This window comes from Camelina sativa, chromosome 4 (assembly GCF_000633955.1).
Source record: "Camelina sativa cultivar DH55 chromosome 4, Cs, whole genome shotgun sequence".
Classification (NCBI taxonomy): domain Eukaryota; kingdom Viridiplantae; phylum Streptophyta; class Magnoliopsida; order Brassicales; family Brassicaceae; genus Camelina; species Camelina sativa.
In genome coordinates, this window is record NC_025688.1 from 3,656,934 (window position 1) to 3,678,618 (window position 21,685).

General features: G+C 32.5%; 1 protein-coding gene, 3 long non-coding RNA genes and 1 pseudogene across 5 annotated transcripts; all 5 read left to right on the forward strand.

Moving 5' to 3' along the window:
* On the forward strand, window positions 410-2,325 carry LOC109132611. Its single transcript, XR_002037625.1, has 5 exons — window positions 410-834; window positions 940-982; window positions 1,077-1,393; window positions 1,978-2,159; window positions 2,251-2,325. It is a non-coding gene; the product is annotated as an uncharacterized LOC109132611 (long non-coding RNA).
* Window positions 3,475-7,768, forward strand: LOC104779719. 2 transcript variants are annotated; one of them, XR_002037651.1, is made up of 11 exons: window positions 3,475-3,932; window positions 4,310-4,768; window positions 4,851-4,938; window positions 5,022-5,081; window positions 5,158-5,266; window positions 5,613-6,079; window positions 6,185-6,260; window positions 6,352-6,399; window positions 6,610-6,696; window positions 6,776-7,233; window positions 7,361-7,768. It is a non-coding gene; the product is annotated as an uncharacterized LOC104779719 (long non-coding RNA). The 2 variants fall into 2 exon arrangements; XR_002037650.1 differs by having other exon boundaries at window positions 5,022-5,266.
* On the forward strand, window positions 11,592-14,333 carry LOC104779722. Its single transcript, XR_002037598.1, has 4 exons — window positions 11,592-12,101; window positions 12,523-12,888; window positions 12,994-13,115; window positions 13,405-14,333. It is a non-coding gene; the product is annotated as an uncharacterized LOC104779722 (long non-coding RNA).
* Window positions 17,090-18,109, forward strand: LOC104779723 (defensin-like protein 295). The gene is made up of 2 exons (XM_010504119.1): window positions 17,090-17,668; window positions 17,773-18,109. Exons 1-2 carry the CDS (start codon window positions 17,620-17,622, stop codon window positions 18,051-18,053), a joined length of 330 nt encoding a protein of 109 aa, XP_010502421.1. The 5' UTR covers window positions 17,090-17,619; the 3' UTR covers window positions 18,054-18,109.
* On the forward strand, window positions 19,861-20,292 carry LOC104779724 (annotated as a pseudogene).

Genomic DNA, 21,685 nt, shown 5'->3' on the forward strand with positions numbered 1-21,685 from the left:
TTTTTTTTTTTTTTTTTTTTTTTGCAAAAATCTGAATAATTGCTCAATAACTAGATTTTTAATTTAAACGAAATATGTTTAACCAAGAAAAAGGAGGTGGGCGTAATCAAATCTAAAGATTAGTGAAGCTATTAATCTAATAGTATAACTCTTATTGTGCTAACATTGTCGGTTAATGTCTTTTATTATAGGCTTATAGCCGTTGGATTAAAATTCTAAGAATGAGAAAGAAAATAACGGTTATGAATTTGGGTTAACTTTGTTGTTTAGTTGAATTGACGACACGTCACTCTTCAAAACGGTCAAAAAATTGTGGACGTGAAACTTCATTTAAATCTGAAAAAGTAATAAATTTCGAAAGAGAGAGAGAGAGAGAGCTAGATTAATCAATTTTGTGACCGTTGTTTGGGTTCTCAATTGATAAACCCAGAGAGACTTCTTCTACTCCTCTTCTCTAAAAGTCCGAGAGAAAGAGAGAGCCATCTCCGATCAGGTTATGAATCTACGATTCTCATATATGTTGCATCTATTCTAGGGCTCCGTCATCGAAATTGTCAGCGCGATCAGGTTATTTTATCTTCCTTCTCTCTCTCTCTCACTCCGTCATTGATGATTCTCCTGAAGAACGAAGATGATTTTGTATCCTTCAATTCTCCTGAAGAACGAAGATGATTTCGTATCCTTCAATTTAAATTTGTTTTGAGATTTGATTCTGATTCGTTGGCTCTTCGGCTCTGTTTTGACGAAAGGATTTTCTTGTTTTGTTTCCAACGGGACATTGATGGCACATCGCACGAAGACACGCATAGTAGTACTCTCGTCTCTTCTTCTATGGTATTGTATCTTCTTTTATGTTTCTTCTGTGTTCTGAATCTTTTCGTATACCTTTGGGGTCCTTGGTTATAATACCGGATTGTTTCTTTGTTAATAATATCTCAGGTTTCTCACGGGTCAAAAATTTAAGGGGAGCAATACGTCTCAGGTTCCTTTGTTACTTACATGTTAAATGATTTTGAAATTTTTTTGATGGATTGTAAACTACTGCTTCCTTAAATATTCATGCTTTTGATCTGCAGATTCAGTTTTCTTCCCAAGAAGATGAAATAAACTCCATGGTTCTAAATGATCTGTAAGTGTGTGTAGTTAGTTTGACAGCTGAATATTACCTCGGTTATTATACACTATGCCAATAACTTGCTTCAAGATAAGCTTGAGTGACACTCAAAGATGCTGCTCCAGAAAAGTGGTAGAGCTTATTATTCAGACAAGTTTGTAAGTTGCTGCTGGTCTCCTCTTGCCGGTTGCAAAGATGAACGAAGAAGAATGAAAGAACTTTGTCTGTGGAACAAGAAGTTGCTGCCAAAAACCTGAATAGAGGCATGCATATGTAACGGTATATTTCTCCAAGTCTACTTATACACTTCTGATTTGATTTTGTTCAACCTACTCATAACATAAGTCTCGTATCCTTGACTTTTTTGGTGGCTTCCTTATATTCTTTCTTAATTCCTTGATGACCTTCTAGCTTCCTTGCATACATGTTTAATTTCTTTCTTAATTCCTTAATGACCTTCTTATTTCCTTGCATACATGTTTTAATTTCTCTCCTTATTTCCTTGCATACATGTTTTAATTTCTCTCCTTATTTGCTGAGCTTTTATTTATTCTTTGCTCCTTACTTTCTATCCTTAACTTGCTTGCTAGAATCAAATTACATGCAGACCGATCGACCTCACCTGAAGAACGGTATTTTATAGAACACAGAGAATTTAGATCTTTAGTCTTTTGTTATATCTGTCTATTTCTGTCATTAAGTTCTTGTATCGACTAGTATGATTTTGGCTATTATTGTTCCAGAGAGAGAAAATGATTTAAGGATTGTGACCATATTTATGCCTTAAAACTGAAGATGAAACGACCTGTAGGGTTCTCATGCTCCCTGACTCTTTCTTTAATCTTTTTTTATCGTTTTGGCAGTTTGTCCACTGAGGTAAACTCAAAGATCAATGAGAAAGAAAAGTTGGCTATGTTGCTTGGATGGATTTCTGATCTCCCATGCTTAGTAGTCAGTAAATGGTTTTGTAACAAGATAAGATCTAGATGGAAGCGTGCCAATTAATTCTGCCCTTGACTTACAAACTGCAAACAAAACTTTGGAGGTCAGTACAAATGTCCCCAAGATTTTATTTAACCTTTTATTGCTTGCAAAGGTACAAGACTATAAGGAGCTGACATGATCCATATCTGCAGTGTGAGAATATCTTGAAGAATGAAGCTTCCAAGTTTGACGAGGTTCATCACAATCCATGAAAGATAAGTTTAAAAGGTATTATTTTGATTGCCCTTTGGGTTGTCATCTTTCACTTTTAACATCAGTAGTTTTGGGTGTCAACACAATATTCTATCACTAGTAAAGCTGCATATCATCAAAACCGTTGAAAATTAGTTACTACTTGGCAGACACTATTTCCAAGTTTAGAGGACAAGGTTAGACTCTATATGCGATAGGAACAACTAAGTAAGGTAACAAAATCCCTTATGAGACTACTGTTAATAAGATGGCAACATTACTCAACTTGACACCTTCCCTTTGTAATATAACATGTACGGAAAAGGAGAAGACAATGATAGCAGGGGTGATTCTACACAGAAGAGCTTGCTCCATGAGAATAATCACTGGAAAAAAGGCAGGTAAGTAATAGCCTTTCTTTCAACATTACTCAACTTGGCTTGTTTCACTTTCGCTGGTTCTAACTAGAGATTTTTGCTTTCTTTTTTTCTGTTGCAGCCATTCGAGTCCGACGTGAAAAGCTAGTTGCAGCACTAATAAAATGCGTTCTAAATACAACATTTTCACAAAATAATATCTTCTGTTTTTTTTTTCTTTTTCTTGCAACTGCAAAAGTGAGAATATACTTGAATATTTTTCTTGCCTTCTCTGACAGCGAAATTTTTATTTTGAAGGTCTAGTCATTTCCAATCTCTTTCACCCTCTCACAATCCAAGAGAAGAATATCTATGGTTCCCGCTTTTGGAACAATTTCCACCGTCCAGGCTTCCACTTTCAACTTTATCATTCTTAGAAATCTTTGTGCTACTATAAGATGATGAATTTCTGCTGTTTCCATTAAATTTTGTTAGTAAATGTTCATGGTTTGGCAACCAATACAACATTTTCAGTAGAGAACGACATGATTTAGTATGAGAAATATGAGTTAATCAAGGTATTGTAAATTTGATGCTCTTGTTTTTTATATTATCAGATATTATCTGTGTCTCGACTTTAGTTGATAAATGTGCATTTTCAACAGGGGAACTATAGAATAGAGTTTTCATCAAGTTCATGATCATTGATCAGAACATATGCAGTTTCAGGTATTTTTTATGGTCACTAAAATCTTGGTAAAACTGCACATGGACATGAATATACTAATGTCATTTTGGTTTTCAGGAAAAATTAATGCTCTTGTTCCTACCCAATTCCATCATCCATGCAGGACAAGAAGTTGAGAATAGAGAGTATTGGTGATGAGGCTTACAAAGGGGAACTTTGATTTATTAAGTGTTGGTGCCTAATAAGAAGTGCTGCCTTGCGAGAGGTTAAACAATTTTTGAGGTAAGTAATGTGAACTCTTAAAGCTAATTTGTGAGGAAAAATTGTTAGTACAGGTTGCAGAGATGTATCGGAGAAGAGTGGAAGAACTTTTCTGCTGAAGAAAAGAAAAGGTCTTGTCCTATACCAACTGTGTGAATCAATGGAACATTTAAAAAAAAAAAAAATTGTAACCTGTTTGCATATTACATATTGAACAAGGAGATATATATGGAAGGCAATGAAAGGCTGAAGGTAAAAGAAACCATGAGCGAGGCGAAGAGAACAAAGAAGCACTCTAGATTCTCTCAATAAAGGGAAAATCGTAAATGTCACCGAGGTTAGTATCTACCTCACATGTTTTTAGCGAGTAGTAGAAAATAATTTTGGGGTCAGCCAGTCAATAAAGAAGACACATGTTTCTTGTAAGAAAGAGACGAGATAGGCAAAGGTAGCTAATCAGTCTAAAATCTTTTGCAGTTCTTTGTTTTTGGGTATAAAAATAAGTCAACGTTACATGATCTTTTGCCAGTTCTTTGTTGCTTTTCTAGTTCAGAGATATAGACAATGTGGGTTCCTAACAGGCTAACATATTATCTTTTATTCAGATGTCTTGGATACTGAGCACGTTAATAGACATGCCTAACCTTATCAGAAACTTGATGCCTCTAGTACTTATATCACTCCCTCTTATGAAAAGCCTTTCTCTTGGGACAGGGAGAGAGATTGCCAACCGTTCAGAGACATGAATCTAACTAGCAGTCGAAGTTGTGGAGCTGGAATTAATTAAAACAGCTGGGAGAAGGATGTCAACAACTTGGTAATAGGATAAGCTTGAGTGACACTCAAATCACGGATGCAGCTCCAGAAAATTGTAAAGCTTCAATGAGCCAGTAAAACAGAGAAGACTGCTGATGAAAAAGACAAGCAAATCATTTATCGCTAAGTAAGTTTTAATTTACTCAATTCGACCAGAATATGCTTAGGTAAATCACCTAATACAAGACTACTTAGACACAATCTCGCCTTAATCACCAGGTAAATTGTAATCTTAAGTTCATTATGATTCATGATCGGATAGATGAAAAACTGCTCTTCAGGACGACGCCAAGGTTCTGGTTAGAGTTTACAGAGACCTCGAGACTCGAGCTGAGATGATGATGTCCACATCAATTTGTAATATATGTATCTTTTTCACTCGCGAACTGTTTTTATAGTATGAATAAGCAAGAAAACTGACAGAATTCTCATTTTTTAGGAAACTAAAGGATCCCTTGAAGCCTAAACAACAAATATCTGCCTACATAATTACGAGAGGAGTGCTGCTTTACGAGAATTTGAGATAAGTAATGTAAAATGCAAGTATTATAGTCGTGTTTTTTTACTGTTCTTTAAGTTCTTAAAGCTAAGTTGTGCGGATGAATTGCAGAGATGAATCGGAGAAGAGTGGAAGAACTTGTCTGCAAAGCGAAAGGGTCTCTAAGAAAAGGTATTCTCCCATATTAACTGTGTGAATTGTTCAAAGAAACAAAATTTCTTGACCTGTTTGTCTATTATTGAACAAGGAGATATATATGGGACATGCTGAAAAAGGTAGAAGAAGCATGAGCGAGAAGAAGAGGATAAAGAACCTTTCCAAATTCTCAAGGAAGGGAAACCAACAATGCCACTAAGGTATGTTACTTATTTTTTCGTGCTGCCAATGGCTGCTGCCAGTCAATAACAACAAGACATGTCTATAGACAAAGGTAGAACTCAATATCTGATGGAATTGATGGTCACTACAATCTTGGTAAAACGTGTTTCTAGTCATGTAGGTTTGCACATGGACATGAACATATTAATATCATTTTGGTTTTCAGGTAAAATTAATATTTATATCCAATGGATCCTTCCTTCCTCTGTAACCGCTGAAACAGAACATATGTATTTCTTTCTTTATTTCGATTATGAGGCTTTCAATAACATTGTTGAGTTTATAATATATCTTGATAGAGAAGTTTGTGGTCTCGTCTTGCAGGTTGCAAAGATGACCAAAGAAAAATAGAAGAACTTGTCTGCGTAACAAAAGGATCCCTAAGAAAAGGTCTTGTGCCATATCAATTGTGTGAAGCAATGCAAAGTTCAAAAACGAAATTTCTAACCTGTTTTCATATTGAACAAGGACATATATATGGAAGGTTGAAGAAGCCATGAGCTACAAGATAAAAAGCATTGTAAGATCTCTCAAGGACAGTTATTACGACAACGCCGAAGCTATGGTTGGACTTTACAGAGAGCTCGAGACTCAAGCGGAGGTGATGATGTCCATATCAATCTTTATTACATGTATCTCTGGTATAATATTTATCAGCCTGAAGACGTTCTTAGGTGTTCTTGCCTCCACTAGCAGGAGTTTATGAGAGGGGATTCCTCGGGCTTAGGGGAAAACAGAGGAGGAGGAAAGCGAAAAGCTTAAGGTGGAGCCATAGGAAACAACCCTAACAGGTCCAAATTTTGCATTAATTGAAATGTCTGTATTGGTGGGTCATTATGTGTTCATTGCCACCGATGCTACACTATTTCATTTGTATATTGTCTTGAATTTTGCAGCTTAAAAGACTGCAATCCGTAGCTAATCTAGAGAAAAGACAAATTTCTGGAAAAGCATCAAAATCAATAAAAACATGTTTGTGTCTTGGTTTTGATTTATTGTGTTCTCTAATCAGAATCATATAATGTAATGACGCATACCTTAGACACTGTTATCCTTATTTCAGGTCTATTGCAACGGAGCCCTCCAATGGTTGTGCTTTATCTTCTCCCAAGTATGTTTCTTTCAGTCTTTTGTTTTTCGAGTTATCTTCTCCTTTCTTCTTATGCAGTAGAAGATTAAATACTCTTAAGTCATCGTGTGAATCTAAAAGTGAAAAATGGTTTATATGGCGATGGGTCAAGTTATGAAACATCATTTGGCGTGTTTCACTTTTACTGGTTCTGCCTAGTGATGTTTGCTTTCTTTTTTTGTTCTAACTTAGTAGCTGGAGAAGGATAAAATCACTAGTCTCTAAGCAATTTGCATTAATTTTTTCGTGTCAACGGGATTCATTTTACCAACAAACAAGGTAGTGTTTATGTAATTCTTTGTTCTAGATCATGTTAATCGCTCTCTATGGTATAATATTTATCACTTTTCTTTGTCAGGCTGGAAACGTTTTTAGGTGTTCTTGTCTCCACTAGAAGCAGTGAGAGATGATTTCTTCAGGCTCAGTGAAAGAGCAATGTTCGTAGTGTGATAATTTTACCACTAGAAAATGTAATAAATCCAAATGGCAAGTGCTGCCGGTTAAGTGCAGGACAAGAAGTGGAGTAGAGAATGTTGGTGATGAGGCTATAAAGGGAAACTTGTAATTATTGAGTGTTGGTGTCTATGTTTTTCAGCTATCATATAACTTTATTCCTTTTGTTTTGATAAGGTTATGTGTCTTTACTTAATTTACACTCTGGATTTGGCTCATCCTTGTTATCTCATCTGTAGTATCCCATTCAGATTACATAAATTAACTTGGTGAAAGGGTAATTAATGATCATTGGGTATTTTTCAGGTCGAAAGTGAGGATTACTCATTCAAACAGAAGCACAAAAACCTTGTTTCATGTCAGGTAAGCTTATTATACTAGGTTCTTGAATTTCTTTCTTTGTTTCGATTAGGAGGCTTTCAGTAAGATTGTTGAGTTCATGATTATATCTTGTTAGAGAAGTTTGTAAGTTGCTGGTCTCCTCTTGCAGGTTGCAAAAATGAATGAAGAAGAATGGAAGAACTTGTCTGCGGAACAAAAGGATCGCCGTAAGAAGTTGCTGACAAAAACCTGAATAGAGGCATGTATGTAACGCTATTTTTCTCTTCGTCTATAAAGTTCTGATTGGTTTTTTTCAAGCTACTCATAATAAGTTATGTTGATCTCAAGAAGTGGAGTATAGAGAGTATTGGTGATGATGAGACTACAAATGGAAACTTTGATTTATTAAGTGTTGGTGCCTAAGTGCTTCTTATAAGAAGTGCTGCCTTGCGAGAGGTTAAACAATTTTTGAGGTAAGAAATGCGAACTCTTAAAGCTAATTTGTGCGGATAAATTGTTAGTACAGGTTGCAGAGATGAATCGGAGAAGAGTGGAAGAACTTTTTTGCTGAACAAAAGAAAAGGTTTTGTCCCATATCAACTGTGTGAATCAATGAAATGTTCAAAAAAACAAAATTCTAACCTGTTTGCATATTATTGAACAAGGAGATATATACGAAAGGCAACGAGATAGGCAAAGGTAGCTCAATATCAGATTCAGTGACGAGTCCATCTTAAATCTTTTGCAATTCTTTGTTTTTGGGTCAACGTAATTAACTTTACATAGACAATGTGGGTTGCTAACATAATTATCTTTGATTCAGATAATCTCTTAGTCTATTTATACAGTTTTGATTGACTTTGTTCAAGCTACTCATAACATATGTAGTTACAGAGAGAAACCACAACTAGAGGCGAGTCAAAAGAAAGGATGGGGCCTTCATTTTGATCTTCGGAGTTATCTTTTAGTTTTTTAAGTTTAAATCCCAGGTATGTTTCATCTATTTCTTCAGTTTTGTATTTCGTTTTTTATCTTTAACTCGAAATTACCATCTCTTTTGTTCTTATGTAGTAACAGATTTCATAGCTTACATACTGTTCTGTATTTTGTTCCTCAACTCTGAAGCTCGTTAGATTTTATAGATATAGAAAGTTTAGATGTTCTGTATTCTCTGAAGCACTCAGTTGATTTTCCTCATTAATTTTGGCATGAATTTGTCACTAACTGTTTCAGAAAATCATCTAAAGAATATTCCTGCTTTTGCTTTTGGTCTACAGATTCAATTTTCTGCTCAAGAAGATGAAACAAGCTCCATGCATGGTTCCTTAATGCTCTGTAAGTTACAGCTGAATCTTACTAATTCTTGTATATCTTTCTCTTCTTGCAACGTGTCCACTGAGGTGACGTCAAAACTTAAGAAAGAAAGGCTATGTTACTGCTGATATGAACAAAAGATCACGAGATGATTTTGAACTTTTTAGTCTTTAGAAAAGAACAAAGAGCTGACATGATCGATACTTGCTGTGTGAGTATCTTGTACTAGGATGAATTTATCCAAGTTTGAGGAGCTTCATCACAAATTCATGAACTAAAAGGTATTCGTTCGATTGTCCTTTCGTTTTGTCCTCTCTCACCATTGATGAGTAGTCTACGGTGCCACAGAGCTTTCATTCATTAGCTAAGTGGAATATTACCTGAAACTAATGAACATGTGTCTCTGCTTGCTAGACACTGTTTCCAAGTTTGAGGAGGACAGGGAGAAGCTTATATAGACGAAATGAGCAACTAAGTAAGCCAACAAACTCCTTATGAAACCACTGTTTATAAGATGACAACACTTACCCCTGTAGAATAACTAGTAGGGAAAAAGAGGTGACAGTGATACATGAATAGGAGAGGTTCTACAAAGAAAAGCTTTGTCAACTGGAAGAATCACTCAAGGTAAGTAATAGCTTGAATGGTAGATTAATTTTTTTTTAGTCATTTGAAGCTAACAGGTAAAAAGTGGTAAATCTTATTACTGAGAGAAGTACAAGATAATAAGGAGCTGGCATGATCCATATTTGCAGTGTGAGAATATCTTGAAGAGTGAAGCTTCCAAGTTTGAATATCACAATCCATGAAAGATAAAGTTTAGAAGGTATTCTTTTGATTGTCCTTTGGTTTTGTCATCTGTGTCTTTTAATATCAGTAGTGTTCGGTGTCAACAAAATATTCTATCACTAGTAAAGTTGGAAATCATCAAAACCGTTTAAGTATAGTTACTACTTGGCAGACACTATTTCCAAGTAAGGAGGACAAGGAGACACTCTATATGCGACAGGAACAACTTAGTAACGTAACAAAATCCCTTCTGAGATCACTGTTAATAAGATTGTGCTTGTCCTTTGGTTTTGTCCTCTCACCCTTACGAACAGTAGTGTTGGGTGCCACAAAGTTTTCATTCATTAGCTAAGTGGGCTATTACTAGAAACTAATGAACATGTTTTTATGTTTAGCAGAAACTATTTCCAAAGTTACGTTTGAGGAGGACAAGGAGAAGCTCTATATGAGAACCTAAGTAAGCCAACAAAATCCTTATGAGACCACTGTTAGTAAGATGGCAACAATTACTCACTTCCCCCTGTACAATAACATGTCGGGCTTAAAAAGGAGACCATGATATATGAATAGGAGAAGTTCTACAAAGAAAAGGTTGCTCAGTTGGAATAATCATTCAAAGTCAGTAATAGCTTGAGTGGTAGATTAATTTTTGTTCATTTGAAGCTAAAATGTAAAAAGGTCTTTAGTGTTAAAGGGAACCTTGTGATTATTGAGTGTTGGTGTCAATGTTGTATAACTCTGTTCCTTTTTTTTTTTTTTTTTTCTCTTTTCCTTAATTTACTCTCTGAATTTGGCTCATCCTTGTTTTTTGCAGCAAAGTTGAGATGCGTTAATGGGTGCAGACTGCAAATGCTCTGTAAGTATAGTTAGTTTGACAGCTGAATCTTACCTCGATTATTATACTAGTTTCTTGTATTTCTCTCTTTATCTCGATTGTTGAGTTCATGATTATATCTTGATAGAGAAGTTTGTAAGTCTCCTCTTGCAAGCTACAGAGATGAACGAAAAAAAATGGAAGGTCTTGTGCCATATCAATTGTGTGAAGTTCAGAAACAAAATTTCTAACCTGTTTTTATATTATTGAACAAGGAGATGAATGGAACGATAGAAAAGGCTGAAGGTTTAAGAAGGACATGAGCTACAAGATAAAAAGCATTGTAAGATCTCTCAAGGACAGTTTCTACAACAAGGCCGAAGCTCTGGTTGGACTTTACAGAGAGCTCGGGGATCAAGCGGAGGTGATGATGTCCACATGTATCTCTGGTATAATATTTATCAGTCTGGAGACGTTCTTATGTGTTCTTCTCTCCACTAGCAGGAGTTCTTATTGAGAGGGGAAGACGGAGGAGGAGGAACTCGGAAAGCTTAAGGTGGAGCTATAAAATAACTTCAAATTGTGAATGTATATCAAATCGTAAGTTACATCTTCGAAATTTGAACCTGAAGAACCTTAGGGGTCTGTGTAATTGTTTATATACCTGATTATTTCTTTGTTAATATCTCAGGTTTCTCACGGGTCAAAATTTAAGGTTTGTTTTTAAACTAATTATCTAAGCTCTTTTCTTTCTTTTCCTTTCATGGTTATAATTTTTGATTGAATTTTCTGACGAAAAACTGGTTAGAGGCATTTATGTAACAATTCTTAGTTTGTTTTTTTAGTATACAGTTCATAATACCTTAGATAGTTTATTTCGTTTAAGATTCTTTATGTATGTGATGGTCAGCTGTCAAATAACTCTACTCCTGTTGTTTTAGATACTAGGAAGCAAAGGTTTAGGCTTCTATTGTGGACTGAGAACATGACCCTAAACGATAAGATTAACGTCTCTTCATACTTAATTTACTCTCGGAGTTTGTTCTTAGGTGTTTTTTTAACATGCATCTTTTGGGGCTCAATAATCCTTGTGATGCAGAATAGCAGATGCTATTTTGGGAATTTGAAAGATTCCATTAGCTAAATGATAGCTACTGTCTGTGGATTCCACCAAGAGGTTTGACCGCAATAGCTATCAGGTACATTAAAAGCCTTAAGTTTTGATGTCTCTCTCATTTCTTTCCCTGCTAAATGTTTCATCCTCTATATACAAAACATTGTTACTAAATTGTTTCTATGACTGTAGATTTGATAGCCTTTGTTGGTCGATATGCTGCTGCTGGAAAAGTAACCCATTTGGCCTTGGAAGAAAATCTCATGGCTTAGTAAGTTTGTAGATACTCAGAGCTCTATGTTTTTCATGTATATCTTCTCAATTAAAAAATATTTAGCATAAATTCATGTATATATTCGTCAGGTCTGTTCTGGTGTTTTTTCTGCTGTGTTCCACTTCGAGAGATATTATTTTGTTGGTCGTGGATTTTAGAACAATCATGCAAAACAGCCAAGTCTCCATCTCTTTATAGAGGTCATGGTGTTTTTTCCTCTTTATTGTCCATTCAGATTCCAAGCTACATAAAATAACTTGGTGAAAGGATAATGATACAGTGAATATGTTTCAGGTCTAAAGTGAGGATTACTCATTCAAACAAAAGATAATAAACCAGAATGAAGAAAGCTTGTTTCATGTCAGGAAGATAAGTATATTATATTAGACTCATGCATTTCGATTAGGAGTCTTTCGTTAACAATGTTTCGATTTTTTGTTTCTGGTCTCCTCTTGCAGGAAGCTTTTGCAAGTTTAAACCCCCGCTCTTCTGTTTAATCTTGAACAAGGAGATATATGGGAGAATATAAAAGGCTGAAGGTAGACGAAGATAACAAAGAAGCTCTCTAAATTCCCAATAAAGAGAAAACCGAAAACGTCACTAAGGTTAGTAACTTACTTCACATGCCTGTAGACAGTAGTACGAAAATATTTTTTGTTAAGCACGTCAAGATAGACTAAGATATCTCAATATCAGCTCAAGTGACCAATAAATCTCAAATCTTTGCAGTTGTTCTTAGTTTTTAAAATAGGTCAATTACATGATTTTTCCTTATCGTTTGGCTTGGTCCATAGATATTGACAATGTGGTTTACAATCATAATTATCTTTTGATTTAGATATGTCTTGGAGTCTGAGCATGTGAAGAAACATGCCTAACCATATCTTAAATCTTTGCAGTTGTTCTTAAATTTAAAAATAAGTCAATTACATGATTTTTCCTTATCGTTTGGCTTGGTTCTGAAGAACCTTAGGGGTCCGTGTGATTATTACCCGAAACTAATGAACATGTGTTTCTGCTTGCTAGACACTATTTCAAAGTTTGAGGTGGACAAGGAGAAGCTCTATTTATGATATGAGCAACTAAGTAAGCCAACAAACTCCTTTAGAGACCATACTCACTTACCCCTGTAGAACAGCATGTAGGCAAAAAAAAAAGAGGTGACAAAGATACCTGAATAGGAGAGGTTCTACAAAGAAAAGATTGCACAGTTGGAAGAATCACTCAAGGTAAGTAATAAGCTTACGTATATACATATTTTCTCTTTTCTTTGTATGCAAATTCTTTGGGCGTAGGATGACAAAAATTCAGCACATTGTGGAAATTTCTCGGCTCCTCCATGGACAAAAAAAACGAAGGATGAGTGATAGATTATTTTTTCTTCGCTAAAAGGTAAAAGGTCTTTAGTGTGTTGTAATATAATTGAAAGATTGATTGCATTTTATTAGGATCCAGTACAAGTTAGCTAATATTTATCTCTGCTTTTTACATTGTTAGGTTTGACTGAATGATAAAAAAAAAAGATATATTTTCTAGAGCTTGTAAGCAGTGATAGAAGTGTCTGGAAGCACTTCATATTGGAGTAAAACAAGACGATCAACCAGCCAAGAAATCCACTTGTAAGTTGTTATTTATTTTATTGATTATCTTATGATTATTTCTAACGCACAGGACAATTTATTTCTGTAATGTTTGTACTAGTGGGTCATTATGCGTTCATTGCCAATCACTACACTATTTCATTTGTATATTTTTTTGGATTTTGCAGCCTAAACCACTGCAATCCGTAGCTAAGAAAAGACAAATTTGTGGAAAAGCATCGAAATCAATAAAAACATGTTTGTGTCTTGGTTTTGATGGTTTATACTGTGTATTGACGCATACCTCTAATCAGAATCCTTATTTCAGGTGTCATGGTGTTTTCTCCTCTGTAGTATCCCATTCAAATTTCAAGGTAAGAGAGAAACCGCGAACTGGAGGTGAGTCAAAAGAAAGGATGGGGCCTTCGTTTCGATCTCCGGAGTTATCTTTTAGTTATTAAAGTTTAATTATCCTCCCAGTCCCAGGTATGTTTCATTTTTTTTACTTCATTTCGATTTTTTCTCTTATAACTCGAAATTACCATCTATTTTGTTCTTATAACATATTTCATAGCTAACATACTTTCAGAATTCTATAGAGATTGAACAGGTTATAGACGGAAAAACACAGAGAATAATAATGTTATGGTCCTTGGTTCTTATAATAACATGCATGATCTAAGTTGATCTCTTAAATCTCTTAACACATAGCATACATTTATGTTTAGTTTCTTGCATTCATGCATGTTTGCTTCCTTGATTCACAGCTTGATTCTTTACTTGCATCATTAACCGTCATTTCCTTGCTTAACTTGCGTTTGCTTGTTTCTTTCACTAGTTGCATTCAGGCATGGTTGCTTCCTTGATTCATTGATTGCTTCTTTACTTCCATCATTAACCGTCACTTCCTTGCTTAACTTGTGTTTGCTTGTTTCGTTCACTAGTTGCATTCAGGCATGGTTGCTTCCTTGATTCATTGATTGCTTCTTTACTTCCATCATTATCCGTCACTTCCTTGCTTAACTTGTGTTTGCTTGTTTCGTTCACTAGTTGCATTCATACATGGTTGCTTCCTTGATTCACTGCTTGATTCTTTACTTACATCATTAACCGTCACTTCCTTGCTTAACTTGCGTTTGCTTGTTTCTTTCACTAGTTGCTTTCATGCTAGCTTACTTAACTCATTTACTTGATGCTTTCTTTGTTTTTTGCTTGCTCATTTTCTCAGTTCATTTATTAACTTGTTTGTGTGCATGCCTTTTGATTCTTTGTTTCCTTACTTCCTCCTTCATTATTTGGCTACATGCTTATCTTGTATGTTTCCTTACTTCTTTCATTTTTTGCTTGCATGCTTGACTTATTTTCGCACTTTTCTCTTTGCTTTCTTCACTTAATTCATTGTTTGCTTCCTTGTTTTCTTCGCTCTTTTTATTGTTTGCTTCATTCCTTACTTCCTTATTGTTTCCTTATTACTTGCATACATACATTCATGGATTATGGATACATGCATACATTCATAGATGAAAATATGTATGTACACATACATACTTCCTTGTACACATACATGATTGATTCGATGTTTCTTTGATTTGTTTTTCTCTTATTTGCTTACTTGATATCTTAATGTATACTGGATCTCCGATGTGAATTGGTACCATAGGAAATCAATGTTTTAAATATATATATATATGTGAAATAATTATTTAAATATATATATTATACATTAAATAAATTTTTCGTAAGCATACCTTTATTTAAATTATACATATATATAAATAATTAAATACATAAAGAAATACTGGATATAATTATATAGATAGGGAATTGTATATATATAAAGACTTTACAAAAATGTTATTATTTTTTAATATTTTTTTAAGGACAATCTACATTGATTAATTAATTTATTTTTTTCGTAAGTTATAAATTTATTAATTAATTTTAATGAAATAAAAAGTGGATTATATATTATAGATAAAATACTATTTATGTAAATCATTCCTAAATCTATGCATATTGAGTTTTTGATATAATGTTTATAACTTAGGAAATAATTTGTGTGGTTTTGAAAATGCATGTAATTCCATTTATATTAATATATATGCAGATATGCTAAGTTTAGCCGTATTCATTTATAATTGTGATAATCATAACTTTAAGTCATGCCATTTTCACAAATAAATCCTTTAAATATTACATCATTTGTAATAAAACTTTAGAACATTACAGACTAAAACAATTAGAGGGTGTATTCAATCTAATATTCCAAGTGATTTTAGTTTTTATGAGATTTTAAATAATTTTGATTATTTTAGGGAAGTTGATTTGATTTATTGTAAAGTTTTTTCAAATTCCACTTAAAAACTATGGGGGTGTATTCAACTTGACATTTTGAGTAATTTGTGTAAAATTTACAAATCTTATGTTATTCAATCATGAATTTTAAAAAATCTATCAAAATTCATTGTTATTGAACTGATGATTTAAAAAATTACTTTAAAATCTACTGTTATTGAATTGATGATTTAAAATTTTACTTTAGGGGGTGTTATTGGAGATGTGATTTGGAAATCCATATAGAATTGTAAATAATGGAAATCAAAACATATGGATTTTGAAATAACATGTTTTATTTTTGGATTTGAATCCTTCTATTTTACACTTTCAAATCCATGTAAATCCATTTAAAACATAGGCCTTGAATGACAAGTAAATTCTAGTATAGTTTTTGGATTTTGTTTTTCAAAAGCCAATTTTTTCTCCATTCAAGATTTTAGTTAAATAGATTTCCTAAAAAATAGGAAAACTAGTTTTTAGCTTTTCTTTACAAATATTAACAAAAACTAGAATCCACATAATTACAGACTTTAGGAAAAACTTACGATTCTTTTTATTTTTTTATGTTTTTTTATGTAATTATTTTAAAAATAACTTTCTTACAAAAAACTAAAATCCCAAAAATAAAAAACCAAAAACTAAAAACTAAAATCGATAATCTAAAAACCATTTAAAAACCATCTTCCATTCCATAATGTGGATTTTGAAATCCAAAAACAAATCATTAAATAAATAACATGGGATTTTTAAAAGTATTTGTAAATCATATAACCAATAACACAGAATTTTGATAAGTTTTTTAAAATCAATGATTGAATAACACATGATTCTTTTTTGGATTTCTAAATCCATTAAAATCATAGAATCAATAACCCCACCTTAAAATCTGGATTTGGATTTTCGGTGGGGTTATTGATTCTATGATTTTAATGGATTTGGAAATCCAAAAAAGAATCATGTGTTATTCAATCATTGATTTTAAAATATTTATCAAAATTATGTGTAGGTTATACGATTTACAAATACTTGTTAAAATCCAATGTTTTTCATTTAATGATTTGTTTTTGGATTTCAAAATCCACATTATGTTTTAAATGGATTTGAATGGATTTGAAAGTGTAAAATTGAAAGATTCAAATCTAACGATAAAACATGTTATTTCAAAATTCATATGTTTTGATTTTCATTATTACAAGTCTATATAGATTTAGAAATCACATCTCCAATAGCACCTCATAATTACTTTTAGGGATTATGGAGGATGTGAGAGGATTTGTTTAGTTAAAAATCATGGTTTAGGTGGGATTTGATTCGTTCAAAAAAAAAGGTGGGAATATTAGATTTCCCTAAAATCATCAAAATACTTTAAAATCTCATGAAAACTTAAATTAGTTAGAATATTAGATTGAATACCGCCCCTATGAGATTTGAATTTATGTATTTTTAACTAAGGAAATCCTCTCAAATCCTTCATAATTTCAAAAAATTATTAAAATACAAATCTACAAACTGTTTTGAATAACAATGGATTTTATGGTAGGGTTTAAATCATTAATTCAATAACAATGGATTTCAGGAGACTTTTTAAAATCCATGATTGAATAACAATAGATTTCAGAAGATTTTTTAAAATTCATGATTGAATAACAGTGAATTTCAGGAGATTTTTTAAAATCCATGAATGAATACCATAAGATTTGTAAATTTTACACAATTCAATTAAAATATCAAGTTGAATATACCCTCTTAATGTCCAACAATAGACAACTATCATCTCTCCCTCTTCTTTTTTTTTTTTTTTGATAACAAAGTACAAGATCAGTTCAAACGAGCCAATTAAAAGGAAAATCACTGACATAGGTAATTTGATGCGACTCTACTCTAGCACGACGCACCAACTTGTCCGCACTATCATTTTGTGAACAGGGGATCAGGACTACAGAGAATGATAGGAATTCTTCCTTATCTATCTCTTCTTAAGTAATAGGATATTATGTCCCTTATTCTTAGAGGAAAAGTTATTCAAAATAAGAATTCATAAATACATTTACATTTTGACTCGTAGTTGTTAAAAACAGAATTTTTATTAAATGCCGAAGATTTGAATATTAGAAGATTTCTAAAAATCTTAACTTTCAAAGAGACTATAAATACAAAAGGTCTATAGCCACCATCTTTGATAATACACTAAGATATAAACTACGAAATGGCATCAAAAATCACATCCTTCTTCCTCATAGCTCTCGTCATCGCTAGTAAGCCTCTATAATCTCCCTAACATGAATTTTATGTAGGCATACTTATTAATTTGAAATTTAATACAATATAATGTATGGTTTTGTGGTTCGGTGTCCATAAGGTGCAATGATGGTGACTATGCCGACGACAGCAGAAGCTCAAATCTTTCTTCCTTGCAGAACAATGGTAGATTGTGAATACCTTCACTGCTCAAGCGGGACAGCTCTATGTGTAAACAGACAATGCCAATGTACGACTCATCAAACAAAACTCGACAACTTAAAGGAGATGGACCATGCTAAGAAGTGCAAGTTGACTAAAGATTGTGATCCTCGTATGAGATTTACATGTGTCTCCGGTTCTTATATGTGTTTTGATGACCTATGCATTTGTACCAATTAACTGCACGTGTTTTAAACAATACATACAGTACTTTTATAATTTTTTTGCTTTTATTATAAAACACTAGATGAGTACCTGCTTACTATGCAGGTTATCTTTGGCAATATGAACAATTACATTTTCACTGTCAATATCAGATTGTATAGTGAGTAGTCAAAAACGAAAGCACAAACCATAGTAATTAATATCATGTGACTGAAAATTTGGAGTAATCACCACATATGATTGAATTTTCTTTTTCTCGGGCACTGTAGCAATAAGAAAAAATCTGTAGTAAATTTGGCCAATTCTCAAGTCTCATAATTTATTATACTTCTTAATCATCAAACACAAAATGACCAGTTTTTTTTTATTCTATAGTAAGATTACATTTAACAACACACATACCTTAAGACGAAAATAAAAATAAAAATTATTCTAGATACATAAAATAAAAGTTTAGAAACAACACCACTCAAAGACAAAATCCTTAAGGTTCACTATAGTGAGAATGCAATCCTATGTATAGTTGAGCAGATAGAGACATAGAAAAAATGTTTGCAGAGAAGGAAAATAACACAACAATGTAAAATTAAGAGAAAACTTTGATTTTTCTTGTTTGTTATTGAATGAGAATGAATATAATAATTTACAAACTATAATTAGAAGAACTAATTAAACATCTTTCTCTATATATTCGCGACTCTTGCCATATAATGATTTGTTTTTTTCAAACCTGCTACACCGTACCAAAGCAAAAGATATAGGAATAATTAAAGAAAACAGTAAGCAAATTCTCATAATGAAGAAACTAACTTGTAATCTATTTTCAGCAAAAGAAATAAACTATTACTAATGCATTAACATAGTATAAGTAAGCTACAAAAAATAACCAGTTACAAGTTACAACCAATATAAATTTGTTCATGTGTGGATATTGACTCTTGAGAAGCCTAAAAAGCCACAAGTTGTACCAATCAGCTATTTGGTACAATAAGCATACTAATCAGTTCCAATTAGACAATATCTAGATGATGTTCTTCTTTAGGGAGTCCAGTCCTCTGTTATCTTCAGCATTCTAATATATATTCTAAATCCGAGTCTCGTTGGTGATTTCTTCAAAAGAGTATTCTCTGAATATGTTTTCAAGTTCTCCTTTCTCTGTAGTTGACCTTCATCTTCGTTCATTACAAAAAATACAACAAGATGTGAGAGATATTATAAAGGAGCAGTTACTACAAAAATCAAAGCAAGGGAAGGTGAAAAGGGTCGAAGCAGCAGTTACTACGAAAATCAAGCAAGGGAAAATGAAGAAGATCAGTCAAGCAACATAAATAATTCAAGATGATTGGTTAATTTTAGTCATGGATATGTGGCACTCTCTCCATTGCTGATGTAGCAGAAGGATGGAGAAAGTTCGCCAACTTTCATAGTATATATTACAAGCTTTTTTTTTAAACTATATGAAGATTACCTACTCATAATGATTATATATCCTTAAAAATATTTTAATCATTAATTTTTCTACTAAATTAAATATTTATTTATTTTAGTATAAAAATAATAAAATCATTAATAATATCTTTTAAAAAACATTTTAATTATTAATAAATTTATGATTATATACCTTTAAGATAAAATAATCATAAAATTAAAGATAAAATCATTATTTATGATTATATATTTTACGTTACATCGCTTTTAATAAAGAATTGATTGACATTAAATTATGATATTTCAAAGAAACTATAATAAATAGTTGATGTTTTTTTTTTTTGAATTATAAATAGTAGATGTTTACATAGGTTATAGCCATAAAAATTAAGAAATGGCTTCAAAGATCACAATCTTCTCCCTGCTTGCTCTCGTCGTCGCTTGTAAGTCTCTATATTCTCTCTAACAAGCCTTTTATTTAAGCATACTTATTGGATTTGAAGTTTGAATATGCCATGCATTTTCCTGGTCCTGTGTAATTCATTAGATACAATGTAATTCCGATAGCAGAAGCTGAGCTTGTTTTTCCTTGCAAAACAACATATGATTGTGAAAACCTTCCCTGCTCGGGTAGGCCATCTCAATGTATAAAAGGACAATGCAAATGCACCGTTCCATTGGCTCATCAAGCAAACTCGATAATTTAGGAACAATAGATGATGCTAAGACATGCAAGCTGACGAGTGATTGTGATCCTCGTATGAAATATTCTTGTCCATCGGGATCTTATATGTGTGTTAATGGCGTTTGTACTTGTATCTAATCTTAATATATTAACATATATATATATATATATATATATATATATATTGCTTTTACCATTGCTGGGATGATTTTCTCAAGGATGTAATAACATATTTCAGAAAAGGTTTCAATTGAGTTATTAAGTTTTCATGTTTAGAAAGATAAAATAAAGATTGAAAACAATATAAATAATGTAAAAAGATAATTATCAAAAAAATACAAAAATTAAGCAGTTTTTAAAATATTTATAAGGATATTACATATATATATAATTCATAAAATTCGAAGTTATAAATTTTTTTACTTATTTTAATTTTAAGTTATTAATTGTACAAAAAAATAGAAAATGGATTAAGGAAAATATATAGAAAATTATTAATTCTAAAAAATATAAATACTCACTTCTATATAAACATAATCGTCTCATATTATTCATCTAACAAAATAATTTATTCGAAAATATTGCTTTCAGCTTTGCTCTATTGGTGAAACTTTTTGAATGGGAAGACAAAATTTTCTTATTTTTTAAATATAAAATATACTCCTACTTTCTCATTTTTCAGTTTTGAATAAGTAAAATTAATATGTTGACCAAAAAAAATGAAAGATTAATAATATATGCATCTTCTTTTTCTAATACTGTTTTTAAATTTGTAGTAGTTTTACATTGTTTTCTTTAATTTATATTTTCATCTTTGAATTATTTGAGATTCATATATTACCGTTTTTATTATTTTCTACTATTTCTTTAATTATGTCAAATTGATTTCCTTCTAATTTCTTAACCTTGATTGGTTGGTCATATACCCTTTTTTTTTGTGCAAACACAATTGTTACCATTCATTCAAACTCTCAAAAGGGGATAAAAATGAGAAGGTCTTAAACCTAATGGTTGGATAAAATAGGCTAATCAAAATACAAGCTTACAACGAACATAGATAGGTTGAAAAAACATAAATCACTGTTGATAGATCTATAGGAACTTGGAGACAGAGGCTACATTATGGTGTGTCAAAGAAACATCCATGAATACATTGGGAAAATTAACATTAGTTACTATCAAAAGATTTTGTGATGTTGGAAAAAGGTCTTTTGTTTCATTGGTTGTTGGAGCAAGCCACTTTGTAATAGCTAAAAGACTTGAACATGTTCGCTCCACACAGGATGAATGCAGAGCCGATGTTCTCTCTATGGTGGAGGAGGTTGGACGCAAGGTTATCTCCCCAAGGGAGGAAGGTGGGAAGGTTGGACACAAATTTATCTCCCAAAGAACAAAGGCGGAGCGAATTCTCTCCATGGTGGAGGAGGTTGGACGCAAGGTTCTCTCCATAAGAGAGGAGGGCAGAACCAATGTTCTCTCCATGGTTAGTCATACACTATTGTGATGTAATTTATTTTTTATTCAAAATATTTTT

Coding starts and splice junctions, on each gene's coding strand:
- LOC104779723 (XM_010504119.1), top strand. CDS start 17,620: ATGGCATCAAAAATCACATCCTTCTTCCTCATAGCTCTCGTCATCGCT. Junction 17,669..17,772: donor CATAGCTCTCGTCATCGCTA/GTAAGCCTCTAT, acceptor GGTGTCCATAAG/GTGCAATGATGGTGACTATG.